At 45.7% G+C, this 23,353-nt stretch overlaps 1 protein-coding gene across 1 annotated transcript in view; it reads left to right on the top strand.

Moving 5' to 3' along the window:
* Positions 1-23,353, top strand: part of LOC147973467 (uncharacterized) — a 39,986-nt gene that overhangs the window by 4,204 nt on the left and 12,429 nt on the right. The window contains exons 3-4 of the mRNA XM_087525014.1: positions 7,414-7,625; positions 13,527-13,534. Coding sequence (XP_087381140.1) covers positions 7,414-7,625; positions 13,527-13,534 — 220 coding nt within the window. The remainder of the gene's footprint in view (positions 1-7,413; positions 7,626-13,526; positions 13,535-23,353) is intronic.

The following is a 23,353-nucleotide window of genomic DNA, read 5'->3' as shown; positions in this document are numbered from 1 at the left end:
GGTTTCATGGGATGTTTCGAGCGAGCAGGCAACCGTTCGATGCCTGAAACCGGGCTCGAAAAGGGGCTCAAAGCAATGGGAATAAGTATTGCGTCTGATACCAGAATAGATCACTAGGAAGGTGACTCATGAATTACATACGAGGCCATGTGTGAGGAACAACCTTGGGAATAGGGAGTGTACAGGAGAGTCAGGTTTCGATCCTGTGGAACTATGGGTTATGGGCCCACCATGTGGGTTAAAAGTAGGAAGGATGGTGACGTCTTGCACGATCATGTAAGCAAGGCATGTCAGGGGGTAGCCAGTTAGTTATGTTGGCAACAACATCGGTACCAAGGGCGAGGGACGAAGAGAACCTTTTTCCTGCTCGTTGAACGAGGTGGACCAATAGGCAAAGTTCTCGTCCATCAGTGGCTATCGGAATGTCATCAACAATAGCAACAGGGTCTCACAGACAGAGTTGTACACCGATGCGTTTACATAAGCAGTGAATTATTACTGCTTAGATCATATAGATCACAAGAAAGGTTAAACCAAACAATGGAAAGGAAAATACGATTATCAGGTTAAACAGAACAATGGAAAGGAAAATTGTGTTTAAACACATATTCCAGGGGCATATCCTTCCCAAGGACAAGCAGAGCCTAATTTCTATGACAAGATATAATGTAGAAAACCCTTTAGGTAAGGGGAGAGAAACTTCATGGCACTACCCATACAACGGTGTTTGGATAATTGAGCACGAAACATTTAGCATTGGGCTTCAAATGTTCTTGTTGAAAATCGGAGTACCACAGACATGCTTTGAGATAGCATTGACATGGTCTTTAGGAAAGGTCGGACTCTGGATACACGAAGGGATTCATCATTAAGCCAAGGAGAGGATGAGGAGGTGGCTGATGGACTCAGCGATAATACAACAAGGTATCCAAAAAGATGGATTTCCACAGTTATGTGAACAAGGAGATAACATTTGTCGGATCAAATGATATAATGATGTATGCTCAAGGAAAAATATATACAATTAAACATTAGTGGAAAAGGGTACCCAAAGTTGGGCCTTAGGTAGCATGATCAAATGTTAGAATGGTGATTCAGTGATCAATAGTCTAAGAATGAATGTTCGACCATTAACTTCAAAGCAATAGGGTTGCTAGAAGGGCAAAATCCAAACAGCACCGTTCACCTGTTGGTATTGTCATGGGGATAAGTATTACCTGTATCAAGAATTCTTAGGAGGTGGTGAAATTCTCACGACATTCTTGACCTAAAAGATGGTAATACTCCAAGGTATCGAAGAATAATTGCTGGATAGCACGGGTCTCCAGGTATAACACAAAACACGAACAAGTCTGTGTTGGAGGGAAGGCAATAATGTTGTCGGTGATAACACAAATCATCGAGGGACAAGGATGGTTACCTTCCATCATCCATTTGGTTGATATTCTGGAAGGAATCAAAATGTTGTTTGATGACCACGACAAATTTAGTCGAGAGGCTCCACGAAGATGTAATCGATCGGCGATGACATCAAGTGAAAGGAATGGTGAAGCGAAAGGTTATTGGAACCATGGGTATGACACAAACTCGAAATCAAGCTTGCTGTTCAAGGACAAACGATATGACGAGGAAGATCGATTGTAAGATCATCTCACCATCGAAATTTGTGCTCCGGGAAGAAGGACCAGGTAGCACAGTTAAGAGCAGCACGATAAGGATATAGCCGATCAAGCTAGGAATGACTTGAAGGATTATTTAAACTCATAAGCAACGAAATTTATTTAGGGTTATTGAATCGGAGTGCGGACTCGATTCACTATTCGGTGTTCTCGGTTGACGACAACCCAGAACCTAGGAATAATTGGAGCCGGTGAGTAATAATAGTTGATGAAGAACCCATAAGAAGTTATGATGTCCCCTAATATCTCGAGATACCATGGGGTAATACTCGACGACAGACCAAAGTGGAGGTTGGACTGGGGTATTGCTCTGCAGAAGACAAATGCGTAAACTTGCACGAGTAATGGTATTTAAAGGAGAACATGGTCGGAACCACATCCACAGATACAAGGTGAACTTATAATAAGGGAATAATTATTTTAAAAGAAGCTTCCATGATAAGGTATACATTGTGTCCATGGGCATGAGCACAAAGTTCAAGGTCGACTCCCACTTCTCCAATGCATAACCTTTCATTCAATGCTCTAGTTAAAAATGATTTCAGTGTCAAAACCTACCTGGTGAATTACCAGAGGAGTATGACCCGTGCCAACTTTCAGGTTCACACAGATTAAGAAAGGCATAGGTTCAACCCATCAGGGTATCATGGAATCCTATACCACAAGCTTTAATCGTAAATACCACCAGCTCGAAAACAGAGCATGGTTGAGAAAACAGAGGATACAATTCACCAAAAGCATTATGTATCCGAGGAAAGGCTCACAAGGTTATTGAATAAGGAGGAGACTGTCGAATAATAATCCAATAAAGGATCTGGTGGTCCTCAAGGGATCTGGTGTGAGCATCGGTACTCAACCAGAGGGAGAAACAATGCAAGGAGATCATACTTTAGAAACAACTGACTAATTCAAGGCTCAAATGCAAAGGAATTATCAATACCAAGACAAGGGATCAGAAGCAATGCTCTGATCAGGGATGCATAAGTTGAATAGCCTTAGGAGTACGATCGATGGTCAATTGATTGGTCGAGATCCAGCTCATGTTTAAACTGGCGTCTGAGCCGGAAGGATGAATTCTAGGATCCGACTGATGATTGCGTGCATTCGCACTCATGTTGAATCAATAGGATCAAAATGACGGTGGCAAAGAATGCCAATAAGATTACTATACTTATGGGATTAACCATAATGCAAGCAAGCAAAGAATTTCAAGAGCAATAGGATGTTGATGATTTTCAGGAGATCGAATGGTATTTCGAAGACCTTTGTGAAACACCTGAACAACTGGGGATGAGCGGATACTCGACAAGTGCGAGGAAATATCCGTATGGGTATTCATGTAACAAGGAACTGCAAGGCAGTAGGCACAAGGATTCTCGGAACAACGAGTATTTCGGGATAATAACAAGAGTAACTGGGGACTAAGGTAAGAATGGCAAGTGCATGTAGTTATCTATAGGGGTTGACGGTGGAAGGGAATTGCAAACGCAATGAGCACAAGTTCTCGAGATAACAGCGGAGAGTATTTTCAGGGTCTTCACGTGCAGCAGACAATCATCAGTAATAAGGGGCTCTCCGGGTGAAAGTGATAACGAGATCCTAATGTTAGATTTAGCAAAATTCATTTAACCCGAATAGAAGAGAGATCAGAGTCCCAGAGTATAGACAAGGAGTAAAAGATTCTATTACCACCCAATGGCGACGTGGGCCCGTAAGCCACACAGCCATGTTAGTAAAAGTTTTGTAACGACTAGACTCAACTTCGGCCAAGGAGTGTGGAAGGGGGATTCCTACAGGCAGTCGGCTCTGATACCAACTTGTTACGCCCCCAATTTGACCGTACACTAATCATACACGCAAATGTGTACGATCAAGATCAGGGACTCACGGGAAGATATCACAACACAACTCTACAAATAAAAATAAGTCATACAAGCATCATATTACAAGCCATGGGCCTCGAGGGCTCGAATACAAGAGCTCGATCATAGACGAGTCAGCGGAAGCAACAATATCTGAGTACAGACATAAGTTAAACAAGTTGCCTTAAGAAGGCTAGCACAAACTGGGGTACAGATCGAAAGAGGCGCAGGCCTCCTGCCGGGGATCCTCCTAAACTACTCCTGGTCGTCGTCAGCGGACTGCACGTAGTAGTAGGCACCTCCCGAGTAGTAGTAGTCACCGCCGACGGTGGCGTCTGGCTCCTGGGCTCCAACGTCTGGTCGCAGCAATCGAGTATAGAAAGGGGGCAAAGAGGGAGCAAAGCAACCGTGAGTACTCACCCAAAGTACTCCCAAGCAAGGAGCTACACTACATATGTATGCATTGGTATCAAATGGAATAAGGTTATCATATGTGGACTGAACTGCAGAATGCCGGAATAAGAGGGGGATAGCTAGCCCTATCGAAGACTACGCTTCTGGTAACCTCCATCTTGCAGCAGAAGAAGAGAGTAGATGGTAATTTCACCAAGTAACATCGCATAGTAATAATCCTAACCGATGATCCTCCCCTCGTCGCCCTGTGGGAGAGCGATCACCGGTTGTATCTGGCACTTGGAAGGGTGTGTTTTATTAAGTATCCGGTTCTAGTTGTCATAAGGTCAAGGTACAACTCCGGGTCGTCCTTTTACCGAGGGACACGGCTATTCGAATAGATAAACTTCCCTGCAGGGGTGCACCACATTTCCCAACACGCTCGATCCCCTTTGTCCGGACACACTTTTCTGGGTCATGCCCGGCCTCGGAAGATCAACACGTCGCGACCCTACCTAGGCACAACAGAAAGGTCAGCACGCCGGTCTAAATCCTATGGCGCAGGGGTCTGGGCCCATCGCCCATTGCACACCTGCACGTTGCGTACGCGGCCGGTGGGCAGGCCTAGCCTCCTTATACAAGAGTAGGCGTTCCAGTCCAACCCGGCGCGCGCCGCTCAGTCGCTGACGTCACGAAGGCTTCGGCTGATACCACGACGTCGAGTGTCCATAATTGTCCCCGCGTAGATGGTTAGTGCGTATAGGCCAGTGGCCAGACTCAGATCAAATACCAAGATCTCGTTAAGCGTGTTATTTTGAAGTAACCGCGAACGCCGACCAGGGCCAGGCCCACCTCTCTCCTAGGTGGTCTCAACCTGCCCTGTCGCTTCGCCTCAAAGTAACAGTTGCGGGCCGTCGGGAACCCAGGCCCACCACTACCTGGACGGAGCCACCTGCCCCTTCAGCCCCCATCTCCGAACAATATCACAGGTAATGTAACCGTGTAAAGTGTATAGCATATGCCCGTGATCACCTCCCGAAGTGATCACGGCCCAGTAGTATAGCATGGCAGACGGATAAGAGTGTAGGGCCACTAATGATAATCTAGCATCCTATACTAAGCATTTAGGATTGCAGGTAAGGTATCAACAGTTGTAGCAACAATGACAGGCTATGCATCAGAATAGGATTAACGGAAAGCAGTAACATGCTACACTACTCTAATGCATGTACTATAGAGGGGAGTAGGCGATATCTGGTGATCAAGGGGGGGGGGGCTTGCCTGGTTGCTCTGGCAAGTGAGAGGGGTCGTCAACACCGTAGTCGTACTGGGTAGCAGCGGCGTCGGTCTCGGTGTCTAGAGAGAGAAGAGGGGGAAGAAACAATAAATATTTAAGCAAACAGATGCATAGCAATGCATGACATGACAAGTATCGGTGCTAGGGGTGCCCTAACGCGGTATGAGGTGATACCGGCGAAGGGGGAAAACATCCGGGAAAGTATCCCCGGTGTTTTGCGTTTTCGGGCAAAGGAGCCGGAGGGGGAAAGTTGCGAGTTCGATAGGTCAGGGATGCGTGGCGGATGAACGGGCTACGTATCCGAGTTCGTCTCGTCGTTCTGAAAAACTTTCATGTTGAAAATAATTTAATCCGAGTTACGGATTAAAAGATATGATTTTCTAAAGATTTTATTAATTTCTGGAATTTAATTAATTACTTAATTTAATTCGAATTTGGATTTATGACATCAGCATGATGTCATGCTGACGTCAGCAGTCAACAGGGGTTGACTAGTAACCTGACCAGTGGGTCCCACTGGTCAGTGACACATTTTAATTAAACATTTTAATTACCCTAATTAGTATTAATTAGGGGGGTGGGCCCCACTATCATTGAGTAATTAATTAATTGACTAACAGTTTAATTAGTTTAGTTATTTGATTAGTTTAATTAATAAAAATTAATTAAGTTAATTAATTCTTTAATTAATTAATTAATTAACTAATTATTTTTATTTTTATTTTTATTATTGTTATTTAAAAAACGTTCTGTGGGGGTTGGGGCCCCACATGTCATAGGGCCAGGGGGCACTGGCCCAGTGATCAGTGGCCCTGGCCACAACGGGCACAGGCGCTGGGGCGCTAGCGCCCGAGCGGGTGAACCCGAGGGGCAGGTGAGGTCGCCGGGGCGAGGCCGTGGCTTAAGCGGGACTCGCCTCCGGCCGTGGCGGGCAAAGGCGGATGCGGGGCGGTGAACGGGACTGCAAGCGGCGGCCGCGGGAAGGCTGGGCGAGGCGTGGAGATGGGGCGCGGCCAGCGGTCAGAGGCGGGACGGACGGCGGGTGTGCAGAATGGCGCATAGAGGAGCCGGGCACGCGGCGAGCCGGCGCAGCTGTGGCCGTGCGGGCGCGCGCGGTCCGCGGCGACCACCGGCGGGGCACATGGCAAGGTGGCTGGAGGTGCGGACGACGATGGTGAGCGGCGCGGCGCGGGCGACTGCAGGTGCTGGGGGGCGTGCGGGGGAGGCAGCGGCGGCACAGCGGGCGTGCGATTGCAGGGGCGCGGCTCGGGGCGCGTATAGGGCGATGTGCGCGTGCGTGACGTGGATGGCGCCGGCGACAGAGGGGGGAGGAGCGGGAGGTGCTCACGGCGGCCGTAGGGGATGGGTAGTGGGGCTGGGGGTGGTCGACGGGGACGTCGGCGACGCAGGGGAGGAGGCGACGAGGGCGTCCGGCGAGGAGAAGGGCGACGACGCAGCTCAGGGCGGTGGTGGTCGACGCAGCGAGGGGAAGAGGCGTCGGCGCCCTCGTTCGAAGCCCACCCTGATCCAGATGGGATCGAGAGGTGCTGGGGGAAGAGGGGGAGGGGAGAGCGATGTGGGGGGAGTGGGGAGTGGATAAGGTTTCGGGTGGGGGGGGTGTGTGTGGCTGGTTGGGCCGGTCTGGTGGTCATGGCCCAGTTGGGCCGGTGGCCTGCTGGGCTGGAGCCCAGTGAGGGGGTTTGCTTTTTTACTTTTCTTTGTTTTTGGTTTTGTATTTTCCTTTTTTTCATTTATTTAATTTTCTATTTTTTATTTAGTCCCAGCTATCAAATAAATTTTGTTGAATACAAAACTTGCCACATAAATATTGGGTCATATAATGGAGCTGCACGCAAAGTTTCAAAACATTTTAAAAGGGATAAATATTTGTTTATCTTTAAATGGTTAATTTAAATGTTGTTTGCTCCTGTTTTAAATATGGTAGAGGCCTATCAACATTCCCAATAATGTTGCTTGATGTTTGTTAATCGGTTAGTGAATACTTATAACCCTTTGAACATTTTTAATTCACTGTTTTATGAAATTATAATTTGACTTGTTATTTGAATTTGAATTTGATCTCAGTTTGAAACAAGTGAGGTTGATCAAAAGTTTAATTATGATGACCTGGCATGATTAGCAAAGGTTACTATAGATTAATTACCCGGGCATCACACAACAGCACCACCACCTCTCAAGAAGAGCAGGACCAACACCTCTTCTGCAACAGTAGTACCACCTCCCAAGAAGAAGAACACAACTATTTCTAGCAATGGATCAAGGTCTTCTCCAGCAAAGAACACCAGGTCATCAAGGTCTTCTCCAGCAAAGAACATCAGGTCAGTTGCTACCAATAGAGCTAGCACTAGATCTTTCATTGCTCCTAGACAATCTGTGTCAGGACCCCGATCCTAAGTCACACCGATCTAGCATGTAACACTTCATATCACTTTGCGGCCTCACGCACGGTATTCCACGGGTGCCACCTTACCTGGCCCGGGACCGTTTGCGCCTTTTGGCTCACGTATATGATAATGTCGCTAGCATCCATATGACAGAGAACCCGGGCCGACATGGCTAATCGTGAACCCATAGCGGCACTAACCTATGGGGACATGCATACATGAATCACATCGAGCGTGTCGGTCAGCAGCGTGTGAATCCGGGCTGTAGCACTGGCTAACAAGACTCCGGATGTCACCGCGTGACATTTCCCCGAAGGGACAGACACAGGAACGAAGTGAAACACATGCCGGCCAGTCAAGTGTCCTGAGCAGTAGTGCTGGGCTAACAAGACTCCGGTGAACCGGGCTGTAGCGGACTACTATGGCTCATGGAAGCACTAGACTACATTTCCCCAAAAGAGAGAACACCAAGGATAAACAACTAGATTGTCGGATCCCACACATACCAAGCATTTCAATCATACACACAATATGCTCGATATGTGTAAATACAACATGGCATCACAACATAACTCTACAACTCAGGTACTTATTCATTAGGCTCCGAGGAGCGAGATATTACAAACATGGGTCTCATGACCCAACAATCATAGCATACAAGTCAAAGCACATGCGGAAGCTTAACATGTCTGAGAACAGACATCTACAAATGAAAAAGGCTAAGAAGCCTGACTATCTACCAGATCCTGCCGAGGGCACAAGATCGTAGCTGAGGTATCAAGCTAAACGTCGAAGTCCATGCGGAACTACTAGCAAGACTGAAATCTCTCTGCAAAACATAAATTAAGCAAACGTGAGTACAAAGGTACTCAGCAAGACTTACATCAGTACTAAACTACATATGCATCGGTATCAACAAGGGGGGGGGTGGTGGAGTTTAACTGCACCAAGCTAGCTCTGACTCAGTGGCTAACCTGAACTATGATTGCAAGCAACTCTTTTGAGGTGGCGCACACGAGTCCACATATTCACCATTCAATACACTACTATGGATCCGCTCTCGTCTACCTACGAGAACACCATCCATAGCACTCACGCTTATCTTGCGCATTTTAGAGTATCCACTTTCACTTGTCTATGAACTGTTATAGGCAACCCAGAAGTCCATTATCGCAGACACGGCTATTCGAATAGATGATGTTAACCCTGCAGGGGTGTACTTCTTCACACACGCTCTCACCACTTACCGCCGTTTACACGACATGTACCCGGCAACCTTCAAGCGGAAGCCCAACGAGGGTGTCGGCCACGGCCTACCTAAACACTCAAGTCTCTAGTCCAGGTTTATCGCCTATCCAGGTTCCATCCGCAGGGAGTCCAGCCGAGGTTTCCACATACGGCCCCGGACGATGTGTAGAGGGTTCCGAGACACCAAACGGGCACCCGGCATGCCCGGCCACGGTGTATCTACGGCATCATAGCCCACCCCTAGGGTCAGCGCTACGCACGGCCGCCAACACATATCCTATAAACACCAGAAACTAGTTGCAACTCCTGGACAGAGGACAAGGGTGATCAAGAAGCCGAGAGGGTCCATTGGTTTCGGGCCCAATGCGTGGTAGTAACTGTTTCATGGATCACAAACACAGAACTCAGTTCCTGAGGACGGTTTCAATGAGACAACCCACCATGTACTCCTACGTGGCCTCTCACCGCTACCTTTACCAAATCGTGTTCACACACTTAGCTCTCAACAGTAGGACATGTTTACACACCTCCGATTCATCCCCGATGAATCAGACCTGACTCAACTCTAAGCAGTAGCAGGCATGACAAACAAGCATGAATGAGTAAGCACATCAGGGCTCAAACAACTCCTACTCATGCTAGTGGGTTTCATCTATTTACTGTGGCAATGACAGGTCATGCAGAGGAAAGGGGTTCAACTACCGCAGCATGTAACAGTTGAATCGTTGTTGTCCTAAAGTAGTAAAAGAGAGTAGGAGCGAGAGAGTGGGATTGTATCGGAATGAACAAGGGGGTTTTGCTTGCCTGGCACTTCTGAAGATAGCATTGAGTCTTCATCAGTGTCAACGATCACAACGTCGAAACAACGTCTATCGAGAGGGGACAAATACTGGCAACAGAGAAAGAAACACAATCAATGCAATGCATAATATTTTGCATGATCATGACATGTCAATATGCTGTGGTTTGAGCTAATGCAACTAGCAACATGTTAAATGGAGTTGGTTTGAACCCTAGGTTCAAATTCAAACTCCACATGTGAGAGTTTAAATTCCATTTATGTGAATTGGCCTAAACATCAGCCATAAGTTGTTCTAACATGCATGAAAATGCCATAAACAGATTCCTTGAATTTTTCTGATAATTTTTCATATATAAATTATTTCATTTGGAGTTATAGATTATTTTCTATGATTTTTTAGAAGTTTTAGCTATTTTCTGAAATAAATAAATCATTTCTGATTTATTTAAAATCCTAGAAAAGCTTTACTGCGTCAGCATTGCGCAAGGGTGATGTCAGCGAGTCAACTGGTCGGCCAGGTCAAACCTGACCTGCGGGACCCATATGTCATTGACTCAGCTAATTAATATGGTTAATTAACCTTAAATTAAGCCTAAATAAAATGTCAGTGGGGTCGGGGCCCACATGTCAGCGGCTAACCTAACTAAATTAGTGTTAGTTTAACTCCTAATCTAGGTTTGACCAGGGGGCAGGGCCCACGTGGTCAAATGGGTCAACCCCACCGGCGACATGACGCCGGCGAGGCCCGAGACGGCGGCGCGGCTCGGAAACGCAGCACAGGCGACGAAACGAGCGGCGGAGGGCATCCGCGGGGAGCTGGATCTCTCCCGCATCCAGCGTAGCAAGCAGCAGCAACTAGGGTGGCCGGGGTTGTGCGCGGCGTCGACCTCGGCGGCGGCCGGAGTTCGGGCGCACTCGGGAATGGGGCTGCGGTGGCCGTGGAGTGGTGTGCTTAGCTCCTATGGCACCTACGCGGCGCGGTGAGCACGTGGGTGTGCTCAGTTGGGAGCTTCGACGACTCTGGCCACGACGGCGAGAAGCTCGGGCGGCGGAGTGGTTCGGTCTCCGGCGGAGCAACGGCTACATCGTGCAAATGGAGCGCAAAGGAGGGGGTTCGGGTCAGTGGCTCACGGCGAGTCGGACGAGCAAGTCGGCGAGCTTGGGGACGCGGAGACGGCGGCGAATCGAAGGTGAGGTTGCCGGCGGCTGAAGGTAGAAGACGAGCTCGGGAACGATGCTACAGGGCTCTCGCGGTTGAATGGGTTGGTGTAGATGACGCAGAAGGCGATGGCGGTTCCTCTGGAAGCAACAACGAGGTGCGGGGTGGACGATGGCCCCGGTGGTGCTCGTCGGCGCTCTCGGGTGCCCGTGGTCGAACGCGGGAGAGGGAGCAGAGGAGGGGGAGGGAGTCCAGAGCGAGAGAGGGGGAGTGAGAGGGGGTCAGGGGTGTCGTGGTGGCGACCAGGCAGTCGAGGGGGGGCACGCAGGCAGGGAGGAGCCAGCGCGGCTCGCCGGCCATCAGGCACGCAGCTGCTTCTCCTCCTGGCAGGAGGAAGAAGACAGTGCTGCCCCTGGTGGGCCGGGCTGGATTTGGCCAGTAGGCCACTACAGTGGTGGGCTGCACGGTAAGGTTCCTCTTTTTTTAATTCTGTTTTCTATTTTCTGTTTTTTTCTGTTTTGTTTTAATTATTTTGCCACTGATTCAAATTCAAAAGTAAATCAAAACAGGGCAAAACCTTCTGAATATCTGTATGTTGCCATTATGGACTTTTCCAAAGGCACATAAATAATTTCAGGGCCTTTTGAAATATATTCTTTATAAAATGAATATAATCCAAAAGTCAAATAATTATTGATTTAATTTCAAAGGTCCAAAATAAATATCCCTGAGACCCCAAAAATATTGGTTTGAGTTTTACTTCTTGCCAATATTTTTGTAGCTTAACAAGAACATTTTCTTGGGTTTGTTTGAAGCAATTTTTAATGTTGATCATTTTTAGAAATGATCTCTGAGGTTTTCCACTTTCCTCAATTCACATTTAAAAGGAATTTAAACATGATGCATGGATGCCAAAGCAAAGGCAGGCAAGGCCTGAACTGGGGCTGTGACAGCTCACCCCCACTAAACAAGAATCTCACCCCGAGATTCAGGTGTAGGGTAAGATGAAGGGGGAACACAAACTAACATAATCTTCACGATCCAGGTTGCACTTCATAAAGGCGTTGATTAAATCACCATCTTTGTCTCGTCGTCTTGCTCCGAGAACTCCATCCAACATGATGACGACAGAAAGAAAGGAAAACCCTACAGGAATCAATCTCCTCGAAGGTCGAGCACTCAAGATCAGCTCACGGAATGAGACGTAAGAACATCTCTTGAGTTGAGACATAGCACACACATCAGGAGCAATGGAAAGAGGTAAATGACAAAGGTTCAACTGGATAGGCAACAATTCCACGCTGGAGTAAGATGGTGCATGGTTTCAAAGTAGCGAGGAGATAATTGCCATGATACCATAACGAGACATCACAGAAATATTCCCTTAAGTGGCAAAAAGAATTACTTTTGATTCAGAGATCATTGAAACTCTTCATACCAGCTTAAGGCAATTTACAATTGATCGTTTGAGATAGCTCGAAAAGATGGCATACTTGGACTAGGATGGATGATGTGGACTACCTTGTTGAAGACAACGCAATGGATGATTTTTGCTTATCATCGGAGATGGATGGAACCCGTGGTAGGACCACTTTGAAGGTGATCCTGATCAGTAATTACTGAGAAGGGTAGTCCGTAGTAGGATGACACAATGGCGGTGCAAGCTGGGAACAAAATGCAAATGCTAGGAATGATTCTAGTAACTGGAGAGAAACCCAACAGTAGAGAGAGATTCCACTGTTTGAAAGGTTATGGCATAATCGAAGAAACTGTGAACGGATCCCAATTAATGCCGACGATAAATCCTAGTGCTTGCGCGTGCTCTCAAGAACTTGAGCATTTCCGTATTCATCAAGGTTCTGCCAATATCCGTGTCAAGGATCCTGGCAATACAACATGCTACCATGATGAATAATGGTGGAAGATGCAGATGCAAAGAAAGATAACACTTTCTCAGATTTCACCTTAGCGAGGCCAAGGGATCAGAATCTGGATGATCGACCGAGAGACAGTTAGCACTCCGCCTCTAATGTTCTCCTTGATGTGCTAGCGTAATCCATTCATAGATATGGTTTGATATCTAGAACATCAAGTAAAAGGTCGGACTTCGGAAGCTCAAGAATCCATAAGGAATAACTACAGAGGCAGATCCTACGAGATCCTTATGGGGAGGTGACTAACTTCTTCAACCAGGATACTACAATAATAGGCCTTCCGGTTAGGTGTGTTGGCCACGACATCCACATTACCGGTTACAGAGGGACCAACAATATAGTTCTTGGAGTACGTTCCAACCATCATATCTGCCCGAGATTCAGATCTGGTTGGTGTTAGGATATTCCAGACTCATCGAGTCTAGAAAGAAAATGAAAGTTTGCAACACAAATCGACGAGATGTCATTGCGAGATTCTCAGGAAATGGACTATGGTAGTAAGCTCCAAAACATGAGCCGGTTTTGCTACAAACCTGTGAACACGCCGTCCCAGACAAGCATGACCACACAGTAGTCTTATAATAAAACACTACCGAGTCCAGATGGGGAACCATCATCGAGGATATCGAAGTCCTTGCGTAAGTCTAGCTCTTAAGAAGAAACTTCTTCTCCTTGAACAAATCAATCAGTGGCTTGGTGTGCTAGGGATACGTATGGAATGAAGATGATCAGTCTATCAGACCATAGAGTACTTCGCACGTGCATGACTGACTTGGGATGATTCCAGAGGAAGCAAAACAAACTTTCCTGAATTCACGGCGGCAACTTACATCAAATGCACGTGAATCAAAGGAAGTCACTTCTTTCATCCAAACATATACTTCATGAACGGGGCATGAAGAAAATGCTTACACAAGTTTCCAACACTAGCTGGATGTTCAACACAATCATGGAGGAGACAAAATGCCGCCGATGGGCTCAACAGCAACTCATCGGAATTTCCATATCACTGGACTTCCACCACTATGGGAACAATGTGATAGTATTGGTCAGACCAAAGATATAATGGTGTATGCTCGAGGGACAACCGCAAGTAAGACAACATTACGAACATCGTTGGTTCTAATTTTATTTGACAATAGCCCACGCCCAAATCAAGGTTTTGACAAGACAATAGATTCAACAACCGATCACGAGGAACAATCGATGAAGATATCATCTCTCTTCAACACACATGCACATAAGGATATCCCATAGAACGAACTAAGTTAGGCAAGCGTTTATCTTCCAACTCTCCAAGTTGTTGTTTAGCTTAACCAACTAGCTCAGGGTATCCAACACAGATTCTTGGAGAATGGCTGGTTTAGAGGAAAACCAACTTGATCACGAGCTCAACATAACAGTCAGGGGACAACCTGGTAATACTTTCGAGAAGATATTTGGAAAATCACGAACCACCGATATGTTACTAAGCTCGAGAACAACCTTACTTTTCAGGGCAAGATGATATGATCAGAAGAGTGAGGGATTGACACAATCCTAACTCATTGATCGAAGAGTGCACCAGGAAAAGTGGACTAGGTAGCACGATCAATCTTAGGATGATGATTCAATAACCAACACGCTAAGAAAGAAATTATTGTCCATTAGCTACCTAGCAACTAGTTGCTAGGAGTATTGATTTCACACATCATGGTTCACTTGCCGGCATTCCGGTTGCGACAACACGGGACCGAGGAATGAAAAATGATGGTAATAAGTATCACCGCGTCAAGAATTCATGAGAGAGGGTGCAATTCTCATGACAATCCTGACATAAAGGGGGTAATACTCCAGGGTAGAACAGAGCAAAAGCTGGATTGGCATTTGTTCTGCAGAACACAACTACTTTGACCCAATCCTGGATATGGATGAGGTAATGGAGTTTGTTTCTCCTACTCATTCCGGAATAGAATGGCTTGACGGACCACAAGAATAAAAGGGCATTGATGAACACAAATGCACACATACTCTTGGCTATCAACTGATAGGGGATGGTCGGAATACAAATGAAGAGGAACAACTCAAGGAACATATAATTTTCTGAGTTGTGGATGCATAGATTAGTATGTCGAGCAAAGCTCAACATTTCTTCCGGACAACCCATGCAGATAAGTAGGACTGGCAGATTCACAATGTAGAATGGAGAACTCATTAAGAGCACTCTGGTTGTGATCTTTTGATACAACAAACTTCTGCCATAAGTGGTTCATAGTATTTGGAAGAAGGAAATACCACGGACCTCGAGGACTATCACAAAGGTTACTAATATCCTAAAGGAACTAGCAACACTATCAACATGAGGTAAGTAGGGTGAATCTCGGGTTCAAGAACCCATGAATAAAATACCTACTACTAAATGGCATCACGGGATGCTTTCAAGAATGGTGGCCAGAATCATCACACTAGGGACACAAAGCATTACCAGATTACTGGGTGGTTCTCTAGGACAACTAGGGTCATAATAATAGTTCCAACATATATATATCGAGGCAATGGAATACCTCAACACACTGGTTAGTGTGATTAATCTGGCCCAAAAGACATCGAACACAGGAGAAAAGGATTTGCAAATGCATTAGATTGTTTAGGAACCTGGGATGACTCGGACAGCATAACGGCTGTAAATGCTCAAAATGATTTGAGACATCCACAACAGTTTGCAATACCACTCAACAACATCATATCAAGGTTCTGATTCAACTGGCAACATACTAAAATAGTAGAAACTGGACTGGGGCTTGTAACAACAATCCTATAAGTTACTACGGATTAGTAACACGTGAACCTGATAGAAGAAGAGAGCCTAGTCCTTAACCCACAATGAATAAGAAGAGAATGACTCAGAGCAGAGGCATAAGGTAAAGGAGTAAAAAGAGCCTTACGTTCCCTACCACAATCAATTCCCCTACATAACTAAAGCATTTCTAGACACAACTTCGACCGGTTTGGCTTGGTAATCCTACACGCAGTCAGGCTCTGATACCAATGCTGTCAGGACCCCGATCCTAAGTCACACCGATCTAACATGTAACACTTCATATCACTTTGCGGCCTCACGCACGGTATTCCACGGGTGCCACTTTACCTGGCCCGGGACCATTTGCGCCTTTTGGCTCACGTATATGATAATGTCGCTAGCATCCATATGACAGAGAACCCGGGCTGACATGGCTAATCATGAACCCATAGCGGCACTAACCTATGGGGACAGGCATACATGAATCACATCGAGCGTGTCGGTCAGCAGCGTGTGAATCCGGGCTGTAGCACTGGCTAACAGGACTCCGGATGTCACCGCGTGACATTTCCCCGAAGGGACAGACACAGGAACGAAGTGAAACACATGCCGGCCAGTCAAGTGTCCTGAGCAGTAGTGCTGGGCTAACAGGACTCCGGTGAACCAGGCTGTAGTGGACTACTATGGCTCATGGAAACACTAGACTACATTTCCCCATAAGAGAGACCTCCAAGGATAAACAACTAGATTGTCGGATCCCACACATACCAAGCATTTCAATCATACACACAATATGCCCGATATGTGTAAATACAACATGGCATCAAAACATAACTCTACAACTCAAGTATTTAATCATTAGGCTCCGAGGAGCGAGATATTACAAACATGGGTCTCATGACCCAACAATCATAGCATACAAGTCAAAGCACATGCGGAAGCTTAACATGTCTGAGAACAGACATCTACAAATGAAAAAGGCTAAGAAGCCTGACTATCTACCAGATCCTGCCGAGGGCACAAGATCGTAGCTGAGGTATCAAGCTAAACGTCAAAGTCCACGCGGAACTACTAGCAAGACTGAAATCTCTCTGCAAAACATAAATTAAGCAAACGTGAGTACAAAGGTACTCAGCAAGACTTACATCAGTACTAAACTACATATGCATCGGTATCAACAAGGGGGGGGGGGGGTGGTGGAGTTTAACTGCAGCAAGCCAGCTTTGACTCAGTGGCTAACCTGAAGTATGATTGCAAGCAACTCTTTTGAGGTGGCGCACACGAGTCCACATATTCACCATTCAATACACTACTATGGATCCGCTCTCGTCTAACTACGAGAACGCCATCCATAGCACTCACGCTTATCTTGCGCATTTTAGAGTATCCACTTTCACTTGTCTATGAATTGTTATAGGCCACCCAGAAGTCCATTACCGCGGACACGGCTATTCGAATAGATGATGTTAACCCTGCAGGGGTGTAATTCTTCACACACGCTCTCACCACTTACCGCTGTTTACACGACAAGTACTCGGCAACCTTCAAGCGGAAGCCCAACGAGGGTGTCGGCCACGGCCTACCTAAACACTCAAGTCTTTAGTCCAGGTTGATCGCCTATCCAGGTTGTTGGGTTTCGTAGTAATTTCAAAAAAATTCCTACGCACACGCAAGATCATGTGATGCATAGCAACGAGAGGGGAGAGTGTTGTCTACGTACCCAACGCAGACCGACTACGGAAGCGATGACACAACGTAGAGGAAGTAGTCGTACATCTTCACGATCCAACTGATCAAGCACCGAAACTACGGCACCTCCGAGTTCGAGCACACGTTCAGCTCGATGACGATCCCCGGACTCCGATCCAGCAAAGTGTCGGGGAAGAGTTCCGTCAGCACGACGGCGTGGTGACGATCTTGATGCACTACAGCAGCAGGGCTTCGTCTAAACTCCGCTACAGTATTATCGAGGACTATGGTGGCAGGGGGCACCGCACACGGCTAAGGAATAGATCACGTGGATCAACTTGTGTGTTTCTGGGGTGCCCCTGCCTCAGTATATAAAGGACTGGAGGGGGAGGCTGGCCGGCCAAGCTTGGCACGCCAGGAGAGTCCTACTCCCTCAGGGAGTAGGATTCCCCCCCAATCCTAGTTGGAATAGGATTCGCGGATGGGGAAAAGAGAGAGAGGGGGCCGGCCACCTCTCCTAGTCCTAATAGGACTAGGGGAAGGGGGTGGCGCACAGCCCATGTAGGGCTGCCTCTTCTCTTTGCCACTAAGGCCCATCATGGCCCATTTAGCTCCCGGGGGGTTCCGGTAACCTTCCCGGTACTCCGGTAAAATCCCGATTTCACCCGGAACACTTCCGATATCCAAACATAGGCTTCCAATATATCAATCTTTATGTCTCGACCATTTTGAGACTCCTCGTCATGTCCGTAATCACATCCGGGACTCCGAACAACCTTCGGTACATCAAAATGCATAAACTCATAATATAACTGTCATCGTAACCTTAAGCGTGCGCACCCTACGGGTTCGAGAACAATGTAGACATGACCGAGACACGTCTCCGGTCAATAACCAATAGTGGGACCTGGATGCCCATGTTGGCTCCCACATATTCTACGAAGATCTTTATCGGCCAGACCGCATAACAACATACGTTGTTCCCTTTGTCATCGGTATGTTACTTGCTCGAGATTCGATCGTCGATATTCCAGTACCTAGTTCAATCTCGTTACCGGCAAGTCTCTTTACTCGTTCTGTAATACATCATCCCGCAACTAACTCATTTAGTTGCAATGCTTGCAAGGCTTAAGTGATGTGCATTACCGAGAGGGCCTAGAGATACCTCTCCGACAATCGGAGTGACAAAACCTAATCTCGAAATACGCCAACCCAACATCTACCTTTGGAGACACCTGTAATGCTCCTTTATAATCACCCAGTTACGTTGTGACATTTGGTAGCACCCAAAGTGTTCCTCCGGCAAACGGGAGTTGCATAATCTCATAGTTATAGGAACATGTATAAGTCATGAAGAAAGCAATAGCAACATACTAAACGATCGGGTGCTAAGCTAATGGAATGGGTCATGTCAATCAGATCATTCAACTAATGATGTGACCTCGTTAATCAAATAACAACTCATTGTTCATGGTTAGGAAACATAACCATCTTTTGATTAACGAGCTAGTCAAGTAGAGGCATACTAGTGACACTTTGTTCGTCTATGTATTCACACATGTATTATGTTTCCGGTTAATACAATTCTAGCATGAATAATAAACATTTATCATGATTATAAGGAAATAAATAATAACTTTATTATTGCCTCTAGGGCATATTTCCTTCAGTCTCCCACTTGCACTAGAGTCAATAATCTAGATTACACCGTAATGATTCTAACACCCATGGAGCCTTGGTGCTGATCATGTTTTGCTCGTGGAAGAGGCTTAGTCAATGGGTCTGCAACATTCAGATCCGTATGTATCTTGCAAATCTCTATGTCTCCCACCTGGACTAGATCCCGGATGGAATTGAAGCGTCTCTTGATGTGCTTGGTCCTCTTGTGAAATCTGGATTCCTTTGCCAAGGCAATTGCACCAGTATTGTCACAAAAGATTTTCATTGGACCCGATGCACTAGGTATGACACCTAGATCGGATATGAACTCCTTCATCCAGACTCCTTCGTTTGCTGCTTCCGAAGCAGCTATGTACTCCGCTTCACATGTAGATCCCGCTACGACGCTTTGTTTAGAACTGCACCAACTGACAGCTCCACCGTTTAATGTAAACACGTATCCGGTTTGCGATTTAGAATCGTCCGGATCAGTGTCAAAGCTTGCATCAACGTAACCTTTTACGATGAGCTCTTTGTCACCTCCATATACGAGAAGCATATCCTTAGTCCTTTTCAGGTATTTCAGGATGTTCTTGACCGCTGTCCAGTGATCCACTCCTGGATTACTTTGGTACCTCCCTGCTAGACTTATAGCAAGGCACACATCAGGTCTGGTACACAGCATTGCATACATGATAGATCCTATTGCTGATGCATAGGGAACATCTTTCATATTCTCTCTATCTTCTGCAGTGGTCGGGCATTGAGTCTTACTCAATTTCACACCTTGCAACACAGGCAAGAATCCTTTCTTTGCTTGATCCATTTTGAACTTCTTCAAAATTTTGTCAAGGTATGTTGTTTGTGAAAGTCCAATTAAGCGTCTTGATCTATCTCTATAGATCTTAATGCCTAATATGTAAGCAGCTTCACCGAGGTCTTTCATTGAAAAACTCTTATTCAAGTATCCCTTTATGCTATCCAGAAATTCTATATCATTTCCAATTAACAATATGTCATCCACATATAATATCAGAAATGCTACAGGGCTCCCACTCACTTTCTTGTAAATACAGGCTTCTCCAAAAGTCTGTATAAAACCAAATGCTTTGATCACACTATCAAAACGTTTATTCCAACTCCGAGAGGCTTGCACCAGTCCATAAATGGATCGCTGGAGCTTGCACACTTTGTTAGCTCCCTTTGGATCGACAAAACCTTCTGGTTGCATCATATACAATTCTTCTTCCAGAAATCCATTCAGGAATGCAGTTTTGACATCCATCTGCCAGATTTCATAATCGTAAAATGCGGCAATTGCTAACATGATTCGGACAGACTTAAGCATCACTATGGGTGAGAAGGTCTCATCGTAGTCAATCCCTTGAACTTGCCGAAAACCTTTTGCGACAAGTCGAGCTTTGTAGACAGTAATATTACCGTCAGCGTCAGTCTTCTTCTTGAAGATCCATTTATTCTCAATTGCTTGCCGATCATCGGGCAAGTCAACCAAAGTCCATACTTTGTTCTCATACATGGATCCCATCTCAGATTTCATGGCTTCAAGCCACTTTGCGGAATCTGGGCTCACCATCGCTTCTTCATAGTTCGTAGGTTCATCATGATCTAATAACATGACTTCCAAAACAGGATTACCGTACCACTCTGGTGCGGATCTTACTCTGGTTGATCTACGAGGTTCAGTAGTATCTTGTTCTGAAGTTTCATGATCATCATCATTAGCTTCCTCACTGACTGGTGTAGGTGTCGCAGAAACAGTTTTCTGTGATGTACTACTTTCCAATAAGGGAGCAGGTACAGTTACCTCGTCAAGTTCTACTTTCCTCCCACTCACTTCTTTCGAGAGAAACTCCTTCTCCAGAAAGTTTCCGAATTTAGCAACAAAAGTCTTGCCTTCGGATCTGTGATAGAAGGTGTATCCAATAGTTTCCTTTGGATATCCTATGAAGACACATTTCTCCGATTTGGGTTCGAGCTTATCAGGTTGAAGCTTTTTCACAGAAGCATCGCAGTCCCAAACTTTTAGAAACGACAACTTTGGTTTCTTGCCAAACCACAGTTCATAAGGCGTCGTCTCAACGGATTTTGATGGTGCCCTATTTAATGTGAATGCGGCCGTCTCTAGAGCGTATCCCCAAAATGATAGCGGTAAATCAGTAAGAGACATCATAGATCGCACCATATCCAGTAAAGTACGATTACGACGTTCGGACACCCCATTACGCTGAGGTGTTCCGGGTGGCGTGAGTTGCGAAACTATTCCACAATTTTTCAAATGTACACCAAACTCATAACTCAAATATTCTCCTCCACGATCAGATCGTAGAAACTTTATTTTCTTGTTACGATGATTTTCAACTTCACTCTGAAATTCTTTGAACTTTTCAAATGTTTCATACTTATGTTTCATTAAGTAGATATACCCATATCTGCTTAAATCATCTGTGAAGGTGAGAAAATAACGATATCCGCCACGAGCCTCAATATTCATCGGACCACATACATCTGTATGTATGATTTCCAGCAAATCTGTTGCTCTCTCCATAGTACCAGAGAACGGTGTTTTTGTCATCTTGCCTATAAGGCACGGTTCGCAAGTACCAAGTGATTCATAATCAAGTGGTTCCAAAAGTCCATCAGAATGGAGTTTCTTCATGCGCTTTACACCGATATGACCTAAACGGCAGTGCCACAAATAAGTCGCACTATCATTATCAACTCTGCATCTTTTGGCTTCAACATTATGAATATGTGTGTTACTACTATCGAGATCCAACAAGAATAGACCACTCTTCAAGGGTGCATGACCATAAAAGATATTACTCATATAAATAGAACAACCATTATTCTCTGATTTAAATGAATAACCGTCTCGCATCAAACAAGATCCAGATATAATGTTCATGCTTAACGCTGGCACCAAATAACAATTATTTAGGTCTAATACTAATCCCGAAGGTAGATGTAGAGGTAGCGTGCCTACTGCGATCACATCGACTTTGGAACCGTTTCCCACGCGCATCGTCACCTCGTCCTTAACCAATCTTCGCTTGATTCATAGTCCCTGTTTCGAGTTGCAAATATTAGCAACAGAACCAGTATCAAATACCCAGGTGCTACTGCGAGCATTAGTAAGGTACACATCAATAACATGTATATCACATATACCTTTGTTCACCTTGCCATCCTTCTTATCCGCCAAATACTTGGGGCAGTTCCGCTTCCAGTGTCCAGTCTGCTTGCAATAGAAGCACTCAGTTTCAGGCTTAGGTCCAGGTTTGGATTTCTTCTCTTGAGTAGCAACTTGCTTGCCGCTCTTTTTGAAGTTCCCCTTCTTCTTCCCTTTACCCTTTTTCTTGAAACTAGTGGTCTTATTGACCATCAACACTTGATGCTCCTTCTTGATTTCTACCTCCGCAGCTTTCAGCATCGCGAAGAGCTCGGGAATAGTCTTGTTCATCCCTTGCATATTATAGTTCATCACGAAGCTCTTGTAGCTTGGTGGCAGTGATTGAAGAATTCTGTCAATGACGCTGTCATCTGGAAGATTAACTCCCAATTGAATCAAGTGATTATTATACCCAGACATTTTGAGTATATGCTCACTGACAGAACTGTTCTCCTCCATCTTGCAGCTATAGAACTTATTGGAGACTTCATATCTCTCAGTCCGGGCATTTGCTTGAAATATTAACTTCAACTCCTGAAACATCTCATATGCTCCATGACGTTCAAAACGTCGTTGAAGTCCCGATTCTAACCGTAAAGCATGGCACACTGAACTATCGAGTATTCATCAGCTTTGCTCTGCCAGACGTTCATAACATCTGGCGTTGCTCCTGCAGCAGGCCTGGCACCCAGCGGTGCTTCCAGGACGTAATTCTTCTATGCAGCAATGAGGATAATCCTCAAGTTACGGACCCAGTCCGTGTAATTGCTACCATCATCTTTCAACTTTGCTTTCTCAAGGAACGCATTAAAATTCAACGGAACAACAGCACGAGCCATCTATCTACAATCAAACATAAACAAGCAAGATACTAATCAGGTACTAAGTTTCATGATAAATTTAAGTTCAGTTAATCAAGTTAATTAAGGAACTCCCACTTAGATAGACATCCCTCTAATCCTCTAAGTGATTACGTGATCCAAATCAACTAAACCATAACCGATCATCACGTGAGATGGAGTAGTTTTCAATGGTGAACATCGTTATGTTGATCATATCTACTATATGATTCACGCTCGACCTTTCGGTCTCCGTGTTCTGAGGCCATATCTGTATATGCTTGGCTCGTCAAGTATAACCTGAGTATTCCGTGTGTGCAACTGTTTTGCACCCGTTGTATTTGAACGTAGAACCTATCACACCCGATCATCACGTGGTGTCTCAGCACGAAGAACTTTCGCAACGGTGCATACTCAG

Source organism: Triticum urartu, chromosome 5A (assembly GCF_056163025.1).
Source record: "Triticum urartu cultivar PI428250 chromosome 5A, HENAU_Tu73, whole genome shotgun sequence".
In the NCBI taxonomy this organism is placed as follows: domain Eukaryota; kingdom Viridiplantae; phylum Streptophyta; class Magnoliopsida; order Poales; family Poaceae; genus Triticum; species Triticum urartu.
Note: the sequence above shows the minus strand (reverse complement) of the source record. Positions and strands in the feature narration are given on the sequence as shown.